The sequence below is a fragment of the Chiroxiphia lanceolata genome, chromosome 22 (assembly GCF_009829145.1).
Source record: "Chiroxiphia lanceolata isolate bChiLan1 chromosome 22, bChiLan1.pri, whole genome shotgun sequence".
Lineage (NCBI taxonomy): Eukaryota > Metazoa > Chordata > Aves > Passeriformes > Pipridae > Chiroxiphia > Chiroxiphia lanceolata.
In genome coordinates, this window is record NC_045658.1 from 7661555 (window position 1) to 7682408 (window position 20854).

The 20854-nt window shown below is 48.2% G+C and overlaps 2 protein-coding genes across 3 annotated transcripts in view; one reads left to right on the forward strand and one right to left on the reverse strand.

Annotated features, from left to right (window-relative positions):
• Positions 1 to 375: 375 nt before the first annotated feature.
• DNAJC11 (DnaJ heat shock protein family (Hsp40) member C11) lies at positions 376 to 20187 on the reverse strand. Of its 2 annotated transcripts, none has more exons than XM_032708686.1 (16): positions 20171 to 20187; positions 15404 to 15533; positions 13294 to 13367; positions 12005 to 12106; positions 7873 to 8001; positions 7186 to 7308; positions 6200 to 6273; positions 5034 to 5223; positions 4671 to 4756; positions 4134 to 4250; positions 3044 to 3199; positions 2799 to 2868; positions 2617 to 2674; positions 1815 to 1957; positions 1253 to 1382; positions 376 to 619 (listed from the first exon to the last, which is right to left on the reverse strand). In XM_032708686.1, the coding sequence occupies exons 2-16, from the start codon at positions 15489 to 15491 to the stop codon at positions 594 to 596; spliced, it is 1566 nt and encodes a 521-aa protein (XP_032564577.1). In that variant the 5' UTR covers positions 15492 to 15533; positions 20171 to 20187; the 3' UTR covers positions 376 to 593. The 2 variants fall into 2 exon arrangements, with proteins under 2 accessions (XP_032564577.1, XP_032564576.1); XM_032708685.1 differs by lacking the exon at positions 20171 to 20187 and adding an exon at positions 18671 to 18795.
• CAMTA1 (calmodulin binding transcription activator 1) overlaps positions 18881 to 20854 on the forward strand; it is a 225776-nt gene continuing 223802 nt past the window's right edge. Inside the window, 1 exon segment of the mRNA XM_032708679.1 lies at positions 18881 to 18934. The gene's annotated coding sequence lies outside the window, so the exon portion shown is untranslated.

The window sequence follows — 20854 nt, forward strand, 5'->3', positions numbered from 1 at the left end:
TTGGAAATAAGCAGCTGGACAGATTGGTGCTGAAGAGGTCAATGTTACTACAAAAGGCAAAGACCTTCATACTTAACAAAAGTATGTGGTTAATAAGTGCATTTCAAACACAGATTTGAGATGGAAACTCTCTCTGACCTCTTTCCAACAAAAAGGCTTTGCACAGGGGACTTCCAGGAGGTGGCCCGAGAACTGAAATTCCCCTCAGGAGCAGGAAAAGGTGTGTTAACTGCCCCAGGAAGTATGTGGAGAAGTGAGAACAACAGGTTTTCATCCCTGCTCAGTGCCAGGAGGTACATGTGAGCGCACGAAGGGGCTGTGGCCAGCTGGCAGGAGGGCACCTGCTCAGCCCTCTGGGCAGAAAGCACTGTGCACTCAGAGTCACGCTGCTTTATTGAGTACCAAGCCACAATATTGCCTTGAAGCTGCCTGGAGCAGCAGGGTCTCTCCTTTTGTCCCTAACAGAATCGGCAGGACACCACCTGCTATATGGACAGTAAAAATAAAAGTGTCTCTGTTCAAACTTGCAGCGTCCGGGGGAGGTTGTGCAGTTTCCATTGACCCAGGTCCCGTGGCAGACACGAGCTCCCAGATTAGCCATCAGCATCAATCCTGTGAGCTGTCAGGGAGAACAAGGAATGGACACATGCTAGAACCCACCAACGTACCAGGGACAGGCAGGAGCATTTCTGGCTGCTAATTAAACACGACTCATATACACCTCCCAAGGCACTTCTGGAAGCTCTGTCAGTTGGATGTGCTGCTCACACTGGCCAAGGAGCTGGTCTAGAGCAAACAGAGGTCTGTGCCTTTGATCCAACCTGCCAGACCCACAGAGGTGACAGTAAAACTTGTCACAAGGTTTCACAGAGTTATTCCAGCAGGGAAGATGTTTTGGCAAGTAAGACAAATGGGGACAAAGAAGAAATCTGGCTCAGGCCTCCAACATGCCTCCATACATTCAATTCAGTCCCCAAAGGGTCACCCAGTGCTGTGAATTGCCTGGAGGGACACTGGCACCTGTGGGAGGCCTCTGCTTCCAACCCCAGTCAGAGATAAAGGCCAGCTGGTACAAGCAGCCGCAGAGCTGCTGCTGAGCTCTTTTGGGCCTTGCTGCAGAGGCATGTCATGGTCAGTGCATTCCAGTAACCTGTTCTGAGCCCCAGAACCCCAGTTCTGTGTGCTTCACCACAGAGCTGAAGCAACCGTTTTGGTTCCCCGAGGAAGAAGCTGGGCAGCCCATGCTACTCACACTGCTTTGGTATCCTAAGGGCCTCGTTGTCAGCTGACATCACTTGGTGCAGAACTCCTCGGAACTGATAAAGCACTTTTAAACTCTTCTCCTCACCCACGCAGGGGTCGTAGAAGCCTGGCAGCCCAGCCTTCAACCAGAAAAGGACAAACTGAGCATCAGGGAATGGACTTTCACAGTTCTTCAGCTGGCCAGAAACATCTATTAGTGCCAGGACAAGTGTCATTAAAAAAAGTTTTGCTGCCAGAAAGGTGAGATGCTGAGGAATCACCTCTGCAAGTTTTGAATACATAGAAGTAAACCAGGGGGTTGGGAAGTTTCTGGTGTACAGCCCCAGGGTCTGCAGACACCAAGATGCTGTTTCTTTGGCACTGGAAGCGCCCAGAGAAACAGAAGTTCCTGGACGTTCCTAACACTCGGTATGTAAATGGCTTCTGTGAATTGATCCAGAGTCACTGGAGAGATCCCCTGGCAGGACACCACGTGGTTCAACTGAAATTCTGGGTCACACATTTGAGTCATGGAGTCTGGGCTTTGACAGAACAGCTTTGACAGAACGTACCTTGGAGGCCTCTGTAAGGATGAGTTTAGAGTCCTTCACCAAGCACTGCAGGGGCACAGTCACATCTATTACCTTCACCTTCTCATTCTTCCTGCTGTTGTCATTAACAAACTTCCCGTACCAGGCATTCACTATAATCAGACCTGCATGTCCCAGGAAATCACAGCTGTGATGAAAGGCTTCCTGCCATGGCTGGACAGACACTGACAAAAAGACCATCCCAGCATTTTCTCTTGCTTTCACCAAGATTTAATTCTCCTGGCCCGGACCTACTCTTCTCAAGCCAGAACAACATTTCTACTTGGTTGTTTGTTAGCAACCTTCAGCACTAGGATAGAGTGACAGGACTTCAGTGCCACACTGATGTGACAATCTGAGTGGATGTCAGTTCACTTTGGAACACTCTGTGGGAAACTGGTAGTAATCATCAGAGATCAGATTGCCACTACAATCCATGAACAATGGGATTGATCCCATGTGAGGGAGAAATCAGTGGAAGCTAAACTTGAGACTACAACTTTTGCACATATTTATATACACACCTCTCTTTGGTGGAGAGGTGAATCCAGACTGATGTCTTCAGTCTCTTGATCCACCTCACAGCACGTCCCAAAATAATATTCTGTGATCCCTCCTAAGCTTAGGCACCAGGAGCTGTATCATAATGGGACTCCCCTACTCTGTGCTCAGCAGCAACTATGCTGCGCTTCATCAGGAGTGGGAATGAAGAAACAACACCTTTGTATTGTTTCTTCTTCTCTTCAAATTTATATAAAAAAGTAAATGATATCATAATCTTTACCCATTCTGGCTTCCTCTGCTTCAATTATCCTTCGGACAGACTCCTGCATCAACCGGACCTGTCACAACACAAGTGGCAGAGCAGAAATCATGCAGGGTCAGACACTGCGGCCCAAAGAGAACAGCCCAGAGTGAAAAGAGCTGCCTTTCACTAAGGGAGACCACGTTACAAGAAAGACTCACCGCAGCTTCAGCCTCCTGCTTCTTCTGCAGGATGTCACTGGCTGTGTTCTCCCGCTGCTTCTCCAGCTCTCTGGCAGAAGGAAGGCAACACCACATCAGGAATACACAGCAGATGGGATTCGGCCACAAACTGGCAGGTGTCTGCCTACCTGCCCCCCCCAATTACAGTGACCCACAACCTCACACAAAAGAGCCCTAGTGAGACTTCCTCGCTCTGAACGTGCAGGACAGCCTGGCAGTCTCACCTCTCCTTCTGTGCCCTGAGGTAGGGTTTGATGACCAGCCTGTGCATGGCAAAGTAGATGACAAGAGGTCCCACGGTGGCATAGAACACGGCGCTGGGAAGCAGCTGATCTGTTAGGTGGACAGGGAAGAAGTAGGTCTGGCTTGCCCTATTCAGCCTGCAACAAAAGAGAGCAAAGGGACAGGTAAGAGGAAAAGCAGAGTTGAATGTGCTTGATGAAACACACTTAGCAGCAGCACGTGCTGCTGAACCAAAGGGTGATGAACAATGAGCTCAAGAAGTTAAAACTCCAATAAACTGAAAAAGCCAATGGTAAGAAAGACAGCTGACACCAGCCAGAGCCAGATTTCAATGAAGCAAACATCTCTCATGATAGTACCTGACCATTGTACAGTGTTTTTTTAATCTTAGGAGAACAGGAGAATAGGAAATTTGGTCATTAATTTCCCCAAAAAAAGGTGAAAAAGAAAATGCTTCTAGAGAAGGCCTGTGTTCACAACACCGGCATGGGCCTTCAGGACAGGTGCATATTAGTATTTTTCTGATGCTTATAACAATATTTATTTTAGAAAACATGAGTTTCCTGAGTTCTTCAGGCCCTTCAGCAGTTTGGCATCCCACCTGCCACTGGACATCCCACCACAGCACAAGGACCCTTAATGGGCTCTGCCCCTCTGTGAACTGCACCTTGTTAGTGGTACAATCACTGCATTAGGGAATGGTAATTTCCTAATTCAAGCATACACTTGTGTACAGTGTTACACAAATAGAATCCAGCTCTAAATCCAGCTCTACTAATAGTATTTTCAGAAATCTTCCAGCACTTACCAGAATGCTCCAAACCTCACTTTAAGCTGTATTTCAGAATATTCTGATGCACACACAGAGGTGGCTCAGGTTGTAACACCAGCAGAAGGCACCCACTGCTTACCATGGGCACTGCTTGCGTTAGAAGTGAGGGCAGCTGCACCCTCTCCCAGTGATGTATCACTACACCTGTATTGCCCTGGGACTGGGACCTTCTCACTTGAATATTGGAAATAGAAGTTATGGTCAGCCTCTGCAGTCTAGAGTTGCAATCTTGAACTTACTTGATTTTCAAGGACACTCCTTGGGGAACACCAACACTGACGGTGGCTCCTAAAACGCTGTGCCTGGAAATCTTCCTCTCTGCTCCATATTCCACTACGGTCCCAAAGAAACCTGCCCTAGAACAACAGAACCAAAACCTGGTAAGACAGGGAAGACTTCTTCTCTTTACTGAATCCTGTAATTCCCCAACAAGTAAAGCATGGAAATACATCTGCAGATGTTGCCCTCTGGAAGATTCACTGTGTATCTCCAAGGTGAGAATAGCCCTTCCAGCTTGCTCGGTAGTAAAAAGATTACAAGAACTTCTGGCTTTCTTACTGGAGATGATATAGACATATCACACACAAGTATTTTAAGTTCCACATAACCAACCCACCAAGACATTCACTTCAGCCTTTACCAGATTTAAAGAATGAAAAGCAGATTCCCAGCAGGCCACGGAAGCATTTGGTTTGTGGAACCTGGAGGCCTACAGCAGCAGAAGAGGACAGATTCCTCAGGTTGTGAATAATGTGAACTTCCTCTTGAGCACTTACTTGACAGAACCTTTCACTCGTGTTTGATCCTCATCCTGAAACTTATGCTGGTAACTGACCATCATGAAAGAATGGGGGATTCCCAGCTGAAACACAAAAGGCACAAATGTATGAAACCATGTCCTTGACCACTGCTGAACTCTCCCCCCAATTTCCTTTCTCATCCTTGAAGCGGCACAGAACACAGAGCAGTGCTTGACACAACCTCTGCAGCCTGTTACCTACGCTGGGTGTAACACGGATAGTACCAACTGTTCCCTTAACCTCTAGTCCCAAACCAGACTACTGCCAAGACAGGAGGGTGAGATCCCTCTCTCCCCCGGGGCAGGACTGCTGTCCCTGTGGCAGCAGCAGGGCTCTCACCTGCAGTGCCAGGGTGAAGTGGCTGGTTTTGGTGTCCCGGACAATGCTGGTGTTCATGGCTGACTGGATGCCCCACCGCCACTGCAAGTAGCCCATCGTGTTCTTGTCAAGGTTGCGGGCCAGGACTGTGGTGAGGCCGGGGCGGACCCCGCGGGACGAGAACTGCAGAGCACAGTTTGTGGTGATGAAACTATGGAAGTGAGGAAAGACTCATCAGTGCTAAAACACAGGCTCTCAGGTGGCCTCAAATTTCTTCTTGCCCAGGAACTTTGCTGAATGCCTAGAGACCATCCTGCAAGGAGTGCGACACCCGAGGCTTTCAGGGAAAAATCAAAACTAATTCAGACTGCCCTGACCACAACAGTGTCCAGGAGAGCAGGTCGTGCCCTGGTTACTGCCTGTGCCCAAGCAGCTGCTGCTCCCGACCTTCCCTCCTGCCCTGCACAGGTAACAGCCTGGTCTCTGCAGCGCAGCACACTCAGCTGCTGGCACAGAGCAGCCCTGCTATTTAGTAACCCTCAAGCATCAGCTCCAAAAAGCAGCACTAAAGCTCTCCACAGGGAACAAGAATCCTGTACAAGCTCTGAGGAATGTTGTATTTACTAAATTAGAAAATACAAATGAAGGAGCCTACACTGGCTCCTACAGTGCTCTGGCATGTGACTTCAATCACAGCCCTTACCTTGTATTCTCGTTTGCAACCTAAGACTTCTATTAATTTGTGAACAGACACCTCAGTAGTGGCAAATTTGGTATTATTTCCCAAAAATACAACACATCATCTCCTGTTTTGCTGTCAGAAACTCCCTCTGACACATGGAAGCCTCAGAAGAGCTTCCCAGAGTTTTTGTTCTGCTCCCAGAGCCAACTTCTGTTGCTCTGATTGGAGGCCATACCTCAAGTATCATGAATCATGAGAACATCAACTACAAATCTAAGGATGTGGAACACAGACCCTCCTTAAACTGGAAGTATGAAAATGGAGAGCACCAAAACCCAGATATGGTACAAGTTTTTGACAATACAAGTATGACCTTAAATCTAAAGAGGAAATATCTTATTTTGTAAGATAGAAAACAAATCCAGAATTAGCATGGAAGAGAATTGAAGTAATTTACTTCCTTAGTGTGAAATATTAACCATTAGACCATTTTTCTAATATTTACCATCTTGGTGTAAGATTACGGAATATCTTCAGCCCAAAGAGAGGTCCATGAAGGTCTCCTGCTCCAAACTCCAACTGTTCAAATGCACAATGCCAGAGCGTTAGAAGAAAACAACCTTTTCAACAGTGACAAAGTATGTCACAAGTGTCATTTTTATCACAGATGTTTTACACATCTGAGTAACATTTACCACCTCTTTCAGCACTCTCCCTTTCCTGCAGCTTTGTATTCAGAAGAAAGGGTGTCTTGCTGAGTCAGGGTTTATGGGTAAAACAAAGCCAGTTTCATAAAGCTACAGGTGACTGCTACTGGCACCTGCTCTGGTCACTCCAGGGAACATGGAGAAAACACCTCCCTCACAAAATCTTGATGCAAATCAAAAGCCTCCAGTCTATGAATTCTCAAACAAGAGGAAAACTCCCACTCCCCCAAGCTGAGGAAACAGGCTAGCAGGAGCCACTGTGCAAGAAGGAAGGCACAGGCACTGGTATAGCAGCCACCTGCCAGCTATACCAGTGATACCATGAGCATGTCAAACAAAGCCCAGCTTGCACATGGCAACATGGGACCTTCCAGCTGCTCAGTCCATATCTGCTGGGGACTCAAACTATTTCCCCCACAACTTCTTCCCTTGACAGAAAAGCAGTTTTGGAAGCAAAGGCAAACTATCATGCTGCCTAAGGTGCCTGCTCACAGCACTGGAGGGTACCTCAGAGCCTTCAGACAGAGAAATTAGAAAGGCTGGAGACATCAGGTAACAATTCTGTCTGCACAAGTGAAGTCCAAATTGCATGGACAAATGGAGAGGGGAAAGAAATAAGAAAACCCAAGGTTTGGCCTTTTTCTCAAATTCCTTTAAGAATTCCTTTTTCTACACTCTACAGAATGTAGCAAATGAGAGATGAACCACAGCCAAAGTTCCCCCCCCCCAAATAAACACTGGGTAACAGATTGAATATAAAACTGCACAACAGGTGTACTCTTACCTCTCCCCATCCCTTGGCAGATGTCACTCGTCTCAGAGCAAGGTTAATTGATCCCCCTCCGTTCCCATTTTGGGTGGAAAGGTTACCAGACAGTATTGCTGTGTCCGTGGCAGTCAGGGGTGCCTGAAAAATGAATATATTGTGAGCAGTAACTCTGGTCCCAGTTCATACAATTAGTGCATGTTCTACAGGGACGTAATCACAACTGCAGAGTGTATGTGGGTTTGTAGTCAAATACCAAGTATGGCAAAAAGTGAGATAATTCTTACAGTACCAGACACTTGTGACACCTGTAATGTACCTCTTGAAGTCCTGAGCCTGAGCTGCAAATTTAGTTGTAGACTAAATTTCTACAACTCTCTGGGGAGAGGAAACAATTCCCATTCTCTTCCTTACCAACATCCTCAAAAATGGGTGCCATTCGTTTTCATCCACTGAACATACCATATTCAGTCAGAACTGGATACTGAGCACCCCCACTGGCAGGAGGGCAGGACCTCTGCAGCCCACAAACGAGTCTCCTGAAAGCTGCAGGGCAAACCCACCATCCTGCTGGCCCTGAGCTGCCCTTCCCCACCTGCGCTGGCCACTGTGTCCCCCCCAGGTCCCGGTGAGAACCCCTGAGCAGTGTGTTCTGTGCCTCATTCACTCAGGCCCTGCTCACACGTCCGTGTCCGCCCTCCTCACCTCGATGGACTGGGATATGTGCATTTTGTTTATCTCAATCTGGGGAAAGCTGCTCCCAGGCACATCTTCGTATTCCTCGTCATAACGATCAAAGAGGTCGGTGGCGTCTATTCCCACACTAATTGTTCCCTGAGGGATGACAAGTGAAACAAGCACTCAGCATTAGCAAACATCCAACACACACAGGACAAGTGGCTAAAGCATCCCTGTATATGACCACATTTTTGTGCAGTTTTCCCTTTTTCTGCAATTACCTTTTCCACTCTAAAATTAATTTCCTAATACGCAAGACAAACAAATGTCAGTGATTACAATATTCCAAAACAGCAATACAAATCATCAGACTGGAGAAAGGGCAGCTTTTCAGCATGAACTCAACTTGCAATCCTGAGGTCACTTTTCTATTGTGACATATTATAGCAGCAGGTAGAACACCTTTACAGAGCAGGTTTCTTCTTCCCCCACAACTGAATCTGCTATGTCAGTATTTGAAAGTTAAGATAATATATTTCAGAAATTGATTTTCTTCAATGGAACTTAGCCAGAAAGCCTCTATGTGCTTCTTCTTATGAGTTATCTAAACTAATTTACTTCTAACCTGCATCATTCACTTGCAATTGACCTCATTAGTCAAAATTTTTGTTTTCTTTTTCTAGTTTATATCTTATCATCAGAAGAAAATCTTGACAAACTTTTAGTAAATGGTAAATATTTTCTTTCTCATAGAAAAACTTACTCCTGCAAAAAACTAGGCCACAGCTCCATAATCTGGCTACCTGCTGCTGTGCTCCCTCAGACTAACTACAGGAGTCGGTTTCTTTGAAAAGAGCACAATTAGATCCTTGTCTGGGTCATATAACTTCAAGAGGCTTTGGAAACCTTCCCTATGGACCCATTCAGCAGCATCCCAGCTCCTATAAAATGTACCAAGTGCAATAAAAAACCCCTCTCTGCACAAGCACAGACTAAACTCTGAGCAGTTTGTATATGGAAACTCAAAAGCTGGGTGGGTACAAAACCCACGCACACCGTGGTGTGCCTGGCTGAGGCCAAGCATGGATGGAATAAATCCTTATTTCAGTCTGAGGGAGCATTTTTCCTTGCTCACTCCACTCTAATCACATACGGAACCATAAATAAAGGAAGAATTGCAGAGTCTGACAGGACTCAAATCCTCTCTCTGCCTTGGCTTCCAGCTTTTTGCCGTGGAGATTCCCGACCTCTTCTCAGTGTTTATTTTCTGATTTCTGATGCACCAAAAATTGGATAAATATTTTAACATTGAAAAGTACCATCATTTTCAGGAGAACCCTGGAACTGGGTTCTAACCATGCTTGGCAGCTGGAGAATTTCAGAGCAATTGCACTCACTGTTCTGTGAGGCAGCACCAGTGGCCAGCTCCTGCCCCTTCTGCACTTTCAGGAATCATCTTCAAAGTCACCTTCAAGGGACTCCAGACCCTACAGCTCCTCCAGTTTCAGCCCTCTCTTGCGCTGTGCTGTTCCTTGAAAGGAGGTCAAAAGCAGAGGGAAGCAAGGGAAAACCACTAACTGCCCTGGAAGGGCACAGCCTTGTGCTAGCAAACACCCATTGGAGACCACCTCGCTGTACTTGGTGCCACGATGCTGCATGGATCCACATGCATTCCTGGGATTCATTGCACCTCATTTCTCTAAAACATACTCAAAATCTTAGGATTTCCTTCTTCACGCCTGTGAATTGTACAGTAAATATCCCTCCCAAAGAAAAAAGTAAAACACCTGAACCTAACCATGAAAATCCACGGGACCTGTTCAGAGGAAAGGAGCCTCTCCCTGTTCCCTCTCTGGCTCCCCAGTTGATCTCCTACTCCCCTGCCTTTCCCTGAGGTGAACGGTGGACCCTGGGCAGACCCTCCACCTCCCACTAAGCAGGTGAAGTCACCCCAGAGGTCTGTGGATCCTGGCAAGGAAATTGGTTCAGGTGCAAGCACAGGAAAAGCAGCAGATGGTAAAGTTAAAAATATTCCCAGAGAATGAGAGCACCCCTATGCCACCGGATAATAGAGGGGACTGCTGCTGCTCCCAGCTCCCATCAGCCACCTGCTCTGACCATGGGAAATGAGGAGCTCTCCCCAAAGGAAGAGTGGCAGGAGGGAGCTGTAAGGCCTGCTCAGAAGCCAGCGCTGCACAGCGCAGCAGCTCCCGGGGCAGGGAGTGGGAGCAGCTCTACGGAGCCATCGGAGCCGGGATCGGCTTCTACAATCACCTTCATTTGCCACCCTGTGAACAGGAAACAGACTCGTGGAATTCACAGATGTGCCAGAGGAGAATATAGTCCCTCCTTTTTCCCTATGAATTTACCTTCAGGAAGGTGACACCTGGAAGCTGTGCCAGGCTATGCCTTGAGGGGCCTGCATTCCTTAGATGTTGACCTTCCACAGCAGGAAAATATGGGGATTTAATTTCTCCTAACGTGAAATGGTTCTTCTCAAACCAAGTAATGAACTTTTCAACCCTTCTGCATGTCTTTGAAAGCAAAAACAAAGCTCTAAAAGCAAATAGGAGACTCAATTCCAACCCTCCAAATTGCCTACATCTGGTTATTGCTCAACATTTCTGGTTAAAACGCTTTATTTTTGTGGAACTGTTTTATAGAACTGACAAAATGTTGGACATTTTAAAATAACTTGCGCTCGTGTATGAAATGATCACAGCTGCGCTCCCCAATTCCACGGGAACACTGCCTGGAGAGACATTTCCATCGGCTGCCAACCAGCAATTGCTGTAAACACCCAGATGGCTAATTTTATCCCAGGACACAGGCCGAGGCTCACAGCACAGCTCACAGCCACGGTGAGCGCCCAGGGAAAATGTCACATTCCTGAAGCACGGAGCAGCATCAGTGGAGATAACCATGCCCCTCTCTGAGAACGTCTCTCTGACCCCGCTCACCCGCACCTCCAGCAGGGACAGTTTGCCTTGACTGGTCTGTGGCACCCAGAACCCCCTTCCTGTGAGAATAATGCTGTCAACAGATACTCACACAACATCTTATGCTTGTTTAACCTTCCAGTAAAAACCAGTTCTTAGTGTCTGTGCACTACCCACAGCCTGGGGATCTGTACAGTCCATTGGCTTTGCTAAGAGCAAAGGCAGTGCCAAGGTGAATGTCTCAAAATATTACAGGTCTCCTTAGATGGGTGTTTTCCCGAACCAGTCCTAAGCACCCCTACACTCCCACATCTGTCCACTCAGAAAACACTGTGATTTTACACTGAAGTATGAATTCATTCGGGGAGTGTAGATGCAGCTCTTGGATAATGTTAGTCACTGTATGAGAATCAAGATTTTTGTGATTCAGTAAGCTTTGAAACCTCAGTCAGGGACAATCCTGACAAACCTCGGGTTTGCCTCGCACACTCATCAAGCCAAGAGCCAGCAAAGCCACTGGCAGTCTGTGCCATGGAGTACTGCAGTCTATCGCCACGTCCACCTCTGCCTGCCATCCCAACAGCGCTCCTGAGCACCTCTGACCAGCCAAGGTTGGCTGTGAGGTGGGTCACTCGAGGTCAGTCGGCTGCTCAAAGAGGGAACGGCACCCAGGACAATTCTCATCCTGAGTGCACAATCAAGCTTTATGAAAACAGGCACTAACTGTGACATTGGCAGGACCCCAACCCTGTTCAGGCTGACTTTGCTCACTGTGCTGCTGCCCAGCTGCTCAGGGCTGCCTTGCACTTGTCACTGGTTTCAAGGCTGCATTGGAACAGCTCCCTGCATTCTTGTGACACTGCAACAGTGTCAAAGGGAAAAGCTGTCAGGTAACTGCAGGGAGATAAAGTTTATTTAGAAAATCTAGAAGGAAATCATAAATATTTCAGTTTCAGGTCTGTTTTCTTGAAATTGCTGAAAAAGGTATTTTGCCTCAACAGGTTTCAATGAGAAAAGAAAGTAGAGGATTGTTCAAAGAATGAGCTGTTGTCCCCACACTGTCCAGAGAAACTGTATATGCAAAAGAGAGAAAGTGACGCAGTTAGTGTACATGCCTGAGGGGCTCTTTCATCCAGGTCCTCACCTAGGCTCAGCATACCCTGCACAGTGGTGATAATTTACGGATCCACTCTTGTGACCAGGGTTAAGTCTTTGCTTACCTTTGGATTAGTTCGCTGCTGCAGTCTCCTCTCTTCCCTCTCTCTCTGCAAACGCTCAAATTCTTCCCTGATTTCAGCTGCAGTTCTCTTTCGTTCCACAACCTGCTCAAAAAGAAATGAGAACCAAAGGATCACCAGACTGAGGCTGTTCAGGGCATTGCACTGCTGGGGGGATGGAGGCCCATGAACCTGGGACACACTAATACACTGCCCCAGCTGCTGAAAGCTGCTCTGCACCAACCTCAATAGTCAGAGTTTGGAAGAAAGCACCTGGGCCAAATCAAATGGTAGGTATGAGAGAAAACTCCATGCTTTGAGAGAAGGGAATATGGTCTTGTTATTTCCATTCCCTTGACAAAACTAGGGCAAAGAGCTTTCCTACCACAAGCACTAGACACTGCAGTGCTGTTATCCTCAGTGATCCATTAACTGCTCTACCAGGTGTGGACACAAAAATGAAAGCAAATGAAAGGCTCTGGCCTGAAGTGAACTGATTCAATGAGAGTTCTGTGATTTTAGGCTATGCTGTTCCACAGCTGCTTACCTGACATGGCTCAGGGAATGAGGATTTTAGGGTTTTGGTATGGATAGAAAGAGTATTGGATTTGGATTTTCAGAATTAGACCAAGTCTGCAAAAAGCAGTTCAGAAATGTCTGTTACACGCTGCCACTGCACCACATTTCTGGCAACTCACTCCAAACTTGACCTCGGTGCTGACCTGACCCAATACCATATGATTCTGCTGCAATCAACCAGGGCTGGCAGAGGCCAGCAAGGGACTCAACAGCAGGACAGCCACGAATGAACAAGTTCTCTTCCAAAGCTCATAAAACCCAACCAAAACCAAACCAAACCAAAAACACCAAAAAAACCCCCAACCAATCCCAAAAAGCCCAGGAAGAAAAAGTAATTTCAAACTCAGAAGCTAGTTGAGAAGATGTTTTGGATGAAAAAACAAGTTTCGGATGAAAAAGATGGGACTAGATGGACAATGATGACACATTCATCTCAGACAAAGATGTTGCCTGCCATGGTAATATCCTACCAGGGAACTCTGAATGTCAGGTTTATGGTTCTCTTGGTAAGTGCAAAACCCAAGTGTTCTTCGAAAATCCATCACAGTGTTTCAACAGGGACAGAGAGAGACAGAAATAACTAACCAAGGATGCCTTCAGACCAACAGGCATTTACTACCAGCCAGGTGCCAGTGCAGCTGGCAGAACAACATGGGCAGATAAAGGTGGGTTTAGTCAAGGCCACTGGTCATACAGTGCTCAATTTCTCTCACCTCCCAGCCTTCCATCTCCAGTCCTCTCCTCCCATATATGTCATAGATGGCTCTGGTCTGTGGATCACTAAGCACTGCAAATTAAAACCAAAAGAGAGGAGAGAACTCAGTTTTCAGTCTTCTCCTCGGATTTCAGACCAAGACACTTGCATTACTTGGAATTCAAGCACAGCTCCTGGAAACGTCTTGTTCTACAGTAGTACATTAACCCCTTTGATGCTTCCATGTGGATAGGACACACTGATTTTTTCCCCCAAAAAACTCAATTTTTTTTCATTTTTCTTACTTCTAAAACAAAAAAGTGGAAAGAACACAAGAGACATGCAGCCTAAGTGAATGTGCAGTGCAGTTTCCAACACTGCTTTCTTTGACTGAAGCATGACATGAGCCCTCTAACAACCATGGGAATTATGAGCAATTTAGCCAGAGCAGTCCCAGGGCCCTTCCTGAGCAGGAATACCACCCACCTCTGCCTGGCTTTCAAAGCTCTGTGGTACTTCCCTTGACCTTCCCTGTCCACTGATCCTTTCCCACCCAGTCCAAATGTGTGGGACATACCAAGTGCCAATGAAGCAACTTCCACAAGGCAGTTCATCCCTTGCCAAACATAAACTACAAGTCAATGGCAAAGGTATGTGTAAAATCTGAACCTCCCAAAACATCACCCAGCTCAATGGAGAACACAAAATGCACCAGGAGACTGCAGAACAGTTACTTTGGAAAAAGACTGTATACAGAATTAGGAAGAATCTCTAAAAGGTAAGGCACATTAAATGCATAATCTCCTATACCACACCCTTCTGTAAAAAAATAAAAGATCATCAGTATTTTCCCCTCAGGGTTCTAAGATCAGCTTTATCATGATCATGTATTTCTTTTGACTGTGGGGGAACTGATGTGTCCTTAGGGAGCTGGGGCACTTGCAGTGGTAATTGAGCTTTGGTCTGAACTACTGGAAGATTATTGGACTTGCTAAATGTCACAGGCAGATACTGCTTTATATGAATTCTGGTAAAATGAATCTTTTGTTGTGTGATAATAAGAGATGGAAGAGGAGGGAGAGAAAATAGGCAGGAGGTGAAGTGGTTTATTTCTAAGATGTCAAAAATTTGGCTTGCAAAATTGATACTATACTCACATTTGGTACAAAACAAGCACCAATTTCCTTTCCATGTTCATTGCAAGGCACAGCCAAGCAGAGCCACAAAATTCAAAGGGAAGCTGCTGACTCTAATATAAGGCCACTCACCACACTACAATGAAATTATTGAAGCATCACCTGTTTTTGTTCCCCACATCATCAAGATCAGACCTTCCCTGCTCTCCTAGTGAAAGATTCCACATGTCCTAAAGCCTAACTAGGGACAATGGGAAAGACTCCACCTGTGCTCAAGTCCAGCTAGAAGGAGCAAATCAGTCAAAACCAGGAGAGTAAAAAAAAAAAAGCTCATATTTGAGGTCGAATGGAGGAATGTTTGTTCATCCTTTTGCCTTAGTTTCTCTTTAGGCTCCAGGACTGGGCACCCAGATGGGTGCACTCGATTTATAACATGGACGGCTCCTACCAGCTTCCAATCTATCTGCACTCCAGGTGCAACTTGCACACCAGGATGTAAGTAAATTTCAGCTTAATTCAGACTATTTTAAAAGGGTTTTGGCATGAGAGAAAAACTCTGACTGCTATGAATCAGTTGTCTCTATCTCAGTCTGAGCATGTGGAAGAACTTGCTGGAAAACAATGGGGACTGAAGTCAGGTGACATGGAACAGAACCTTGGGATGCAGCAGTTCATCAGTACAATATGAAACTGTCTTTCTGTTTGAAGCTTTTCAGTCTTCATTCTCCTATGGAAGAGGCATTCAGAAGCAAGGGAAGTGATGAGAAGATCATTTACAACACGCAGCAAGTAAGACAGAGACTCCACATCTCATTCCCTGCAGCATTTATACAGCATTTCTCCTCTGACTGATGGGACGGAAGCAGGAAACAGCATCGCTAAGTATCAGCAAATTTAATTATTAATTTGTAATAATAAATAGCTTCAAAAAGCACACAGCTCTCCTAGAAACCCCATGAAAACAGTTTTTGCAAAGCTCAGCCTCCCCCTGACCTTCATACGCTTGGTGCACAAGGTTGAAGAGCCGCTCAGCCTGTGTTTTGAGCTCGGGGTCGCGGTGCTTGTCGGGGTGGTACAGCATGCACAGCCGGCGGTACGCGGCCTTCAGCTCCTCCTGGGAGGCCTGTGAAAAGCACCAAAAGTGAACTCGGGTACAACCAATGCCATTTCCACAAGGCCACTCTCAAGATCAGCCCTGAAAGGGAAGTCCATCAGCTGTTACGTGACACTAGTTTGGCCAAATCAGGAATGGACTATTGTTTCATTATATAAGTTATATAATTATCACACCAGGATCATCCACACTATCTGTAGCAGAACAAGGGACCTCAACAACAAATTCTACTCATATTCAATCTTAATCCCCAAGGAGACACTTTAACTATCCAAAAGTAGTGACTTTCCACATGCAAATCCACAGTTTTACACTCATCCCAGCATGCCACAGTCCCCAGCACCCTGCTGTGCTCCCCAGCATCCCCCTGTGCTCCCCAACACCCCGTTCTGCTCCCCAGCAGGGTCTGTGCTGCAAGGGAGGAAGGTGCATCACCTGCCCACAAAGCCACAGACAAATAACCGTGAGAACACTGTGTCACCAAATGCACCAAGAATGAACCTGCCCTGTCCTTTACCACAATCACTCTGGGACCTCAGATAGCACCTGGCCTCGTTCCAAGGACACGGATGGCTCTTTCAGAAACAATGGAGTAACCCCCCCACTTCCTTCATTATCATCTCTCAGGAGACAACCTCCCAGGGATGCTATTTTCGGACTCCAGCAAGTCCTGGTAACCTCTCCTCTCTCACCTCATGCTGCTACAACCCCTGCACTGCAGCCCCTGTCCATTCCTTGGAGATTGCTTAATGCCTGCTTTTTAGAAGTGCAGTTGCCAAAATCAACCACAACTTCCCCCCAGCAGAGCTTCACAGAGCTACCAATCGTCCAGTCCCCAAAATGCCCAGGTATGAACCAGTTCCTGGGCACAGGGGGCATTCCTGGAGGAACATGCAGAGGAAAATAATCAAAACCTGACAGTCCTGGCTGTCCCCAGGGGCTGCCACAACCAGGACTCAGGACAGCCAGTGAGGGGGGGCACCCAGAGAGGGACATCAACAATGGGATTTACAGACACAAATTCCATTTACTCTTAATGGTCTTCGGGGAACAAAGATGGCACAGTTTCCAAGCTTTCACTGGGGAAATAAAGACCTTAAAAGGTCATTTCTTAAAGTAACATCTTTTTTCCCCCCACTTGTGGCAAGGAGGGTTTTCATCACAGAAACGCCACTCTCCGGTGTATCAACACCAGGAATCCACCTGGATTTGAGGACAGCTCAGAATAAATCTTTTCTCTGTATGTTTGTACTATTTCACGTTAATGTTTTGAAATTATATAGCTAAAGGGTAGCTGTCAAATTTGCTGGTCCCAAGACAGCAGATTAGCTTTTTTCTTTTTACTACTGTGTGCTTTCTCAGATATCAAATTTAATCTCGACTGGGAAGGGAGGGGAACATATAGGCCCAAAATGGCATTTTTAAATCAAATTAATGATAAATGGTTTAATGTGCTATTGATTACATCATAGAAATGAGCAGGTTCATTTTTCATAAATGCCATGTTCAATAAAATGTTAGATTGGGCATTTCATCATCAGTGATGCTCGGATCATTGGTTCAATATTCCATGAGCAACAGCCTCTTTGAAACTGCTAAAGAAACCCTGACAACATTTCAGATTGCCAGGAAATACCTAAGCCACTAATAATTGTATGTAAGTTACATTTTTATTACCAAGACTCTGGGCAAAATTAAAAGGCCTCCCATCTCCCTATCTGGGGTTTAAACAGCCTCATTTGATGTCTCAAACACAGCATAATGTTTTTAGCAGAGTAACATCTCTAAAAGATGAACTATTCACATCCCCCACCACCACCATCTCCACTTGCAGGCTCCCATCCCTCTGTGGGATCCCAGCTCAGCTGCCACATCACCCCGTGGCTCAGCACACAGACATGCTGTTCACTGCATTCCACTACAGGGCAGTACTGCTGACGTTAATTTGCAAGGGGCAATTAAAAAAGCACCCACTCCTCTCTGTTGGAATTATTCCCTTGCATACCCCTTTAACTCAGCTGCAGCTCTCTGCTGTACCAAACCTGAGTGTCTTGCTCTGGAAGCCTGCCTAAGTTAAGTATTAAACCCTCCCCCAGCAGTCGCAACCCTTGTTCGGTTCCCACCTCTGTTTTAACCTCTGCACCCGGCTGTTTGGAAGGGGGAACTACGAAAGCTCCCAAGGGAGGTACAAGCATGGCATGGCCCCACCGGCTTTGAACCAGACCAGTGGTCTCAAGTTGCACAGAAACTTTTCTAAAAGGAGCCCAGCATCAGGGAGTTCTGCAAACAGCTCAACTGTCACACACTCTTCCTTCAGCAATGTGGCAGATTCCCACAGATGAGGCACAGGAGACTGTCCCTGCAGCCCAGGGACTGACAGCAGTCCCAAAGGGAATTTTTCGAAGCTATCAGCCTGAATCGTCTCCAAGTCTGGACCTCCCTCTGCACACAGTAATGGTGGTGCAGTATGAGCTTTGTCCGACTCCAATGGCAACATCCAGGACAATGGGCTTGAAAAGTGAGGTCTGTTTCCGCATACACACACACACACACACAAACACATAATATATTGCTGTTGCATTTGCTGAAACAAACTACGCCACAGCTCCTATATTCAGATACTTGGAGATTCGCCTAATTGTTACTATAAAAAATAGTTGCCTCCCATAAAGTTCAGAACTGATCCAAAATCGCACCAAATAATAGCCAACTATTCTTAAAAGTGAAATCAAGGACTCTCGATCCTTCTTTTACGGCGGGAGAGGTGTTTTGCAAAAATTTCGGTGTTTCCGAATCGGAAACCTCCGGGAAGCGCCCCCGGCCCCGCCCGAGCCCGGCGGGGGCGCGCGGCCGAGGGGGCGGGTGTGCCCCGCGCGCGGAGCTGCTCGGGAGCGCCCAGACCGCCGCGATTCGGAACGAAACGCGCATTTCTCGGCCTCAGCCGCCGTTCGCCCGCCGCACACAACCGGGAGCCCCGTGGCCCCACCCGAGCTCTGCCGTCCCGCCGCCAGCGGCGGCCTGGGCTGAGGGCGCGCCTCAGGGGCGCCGCTCCCGCCGCAGTGGGCAGGGGGGTCTCAGCCCGCCCGACCCGCCCGGCCCCGGCCCCGGCCCCGGCCCCGGCCCCGGCCCCGGCCCCGCGGCCGCACCTCGCGGCGCACGTTGAGCAGCCCATAGTAGTCCTGGTTGTCCGGCGCCTCCTCGCCCAAGGCCGCCGCCATCGTCCCGACCTCTCACCCCGCGCTGCCGCTGCAGCGCCCCCCCGCGGACCGGCGGACCCAGCGCACGCGCACGCGTGTGGGTACCGCCCCCCCCGGCGCTCTCGCGGTCCGGGCGTGTGCGCGTGCGCGTGCGCAGCGCGGGAGGCGGCGGAGGCGGAGGAGAAGGAGGAGAAGCGGCGGCGGCTGCGAGGGGTGAGTGAGTGAGGGAGGGAGGGAGAGACTGAGGGAGAGCGCGGACTGGGCACCGGCCGCTCCACCGCGCTCCGCTCCGGCCGCATTCCCGTCCCGGCGCCCTGGCGCGTCCTTCCCGCCGAGGTTTCTCCGCGGCCGAGCGGCGGCTGTGGCGGAGCCGGGGTGCTCGGAGCCTCCGTCCGCCCCGCTCCCGGGCAAGACGCCCTGCGCCAGGTGCGGTGCCTGCCCGGTACCGCAGGGCCCTCGGGACCTGCCCAAAGGGCCGTCGCCCGCCCTGGTCATTGACGGAACTGAAGGGGGGACGGTGTCCCGAGGCCTCTTGCCGCCGTAGCAAGAAGGCGGTTTCCGAACCCTGCTGTGACCACCGAGCCGCTGTTCCGTGACCGCTCCCGGCTCCGGCGGGGCTGGCGGAGGGCAGAGGGAAGCCCGGCAGCCGGTCCGGCGCAGGGTCGCGGGGCGGGTCTGAGCTCAGCGGTGTCGGACCCGCGGGCGCGGCACGGCCGGCGGGGACACACCGAGGGCAGAACGTGTGCTCGTTATCACCAGCAGATCTGGAGCAGTTTTCCTTGGATCAATAGAGCTGCTTTGGCTTTTGGAGTAGAGAACAAGGGCCTGGAGTTCACGCTGTGCTGCCCTCCCTGATGGTGGGTTAACCCAGCTCTGAGTACCGAAATTGAAGGAAATGCCTCCAAAATGTGCAGAGCACAGAGCTTTTAGCAGAAGGGCTGCCCAGTTGGTGTGTTAACCCGAGTGCTGGCAGACAGACTGGGTGCTTGTTGACATCAATGCTGTGATAAGGCTGTCAGGAAGACAAATGCAGCCTTTCCTGCTCCTGAGTGGTTGTTCCCCAGTGGCTGGGTTTGATATTTGGGGGGGGTGCTGGAATGGTTTTCAGGTACTGCTGTCTGTAAGACCTCTCATTAACACCAGTGCAGCCCAGCATGGGCGTTCCCATTCTGAAGCTCAGCTTGTCTGCTTTGGATTTTGGATCTTCACGTAACTTTTATTTGAAAACAAGAATGTTTTAATATTTAATAAGGTTTTTTTTTTCTGATCCCGGGGTAGTTAACAGGGAAGTATTGATTGTTTTATAGCAGTTCCTCTGCGCCCCTGGTAAGTGAGGCACAGTGCTTGGAACAAGAGGTGCACAAAGGATCCTTGTCTGAGAAACCATGTGGAAATGGGTCTATTCTGCAGGGGAGCATGTCTAGCACCGCTTTTCCTCAATGAACCCACCTGCTAGATGGATTTTGTTTCCACGTGGTTTAGGAGTCATTGAGTCTGTGCAACAATGCAAAGGAGACTCGAGTTCTGAGGATGTCAGTTGCCATAGCAACACTATTTCCCATGGATTTTGGTCCTGTCATAATTGTGCTCTTTTTCTAACGTGATTTGGGAGCTGTGTGGTCCTTGGGGGTGTTAGTGCCAGAGTTACTGAGGAATCCTTCCCCTTACCAGATTGATCTAATGCTTTCCTAAAAGACCCAGCTGCTCGTTGCTGGCGCTGGTTGCTGTTCCCTTGCATCACAGATGATTCAGGGGAAATTTTGGGAATGTTCCACAGGTGTCACATCTTGGCAGGGAAATACAGGAAGAGAGAAATACGACTTCAGGGAGCTAAATATGAACTGTGCTTTCTAAGCATATAGAGAGAGCTCTTTAAAACTCTGCATTATAACAAAGGAAATGTAACATCTATGGCAAAAAGCAACTTGAGGGGGGGGGGGGGAAAAAGGAAGAAAAAAGAAAAGTAGTCGTTTGTGCTTTACTGAGCTGCTGAGGTTTGGCCTGGGGTGCAGCCTCCTCTTGCCCACGTCACTACTCACAGGTTCCCCACACTGCATGTGGAAGTGCTGTGGTGCTGGGTGGGACACGGTCCCTGCAGGAAGGGAAGCAGCTGGGCTGGATGGAGCCGCCCTG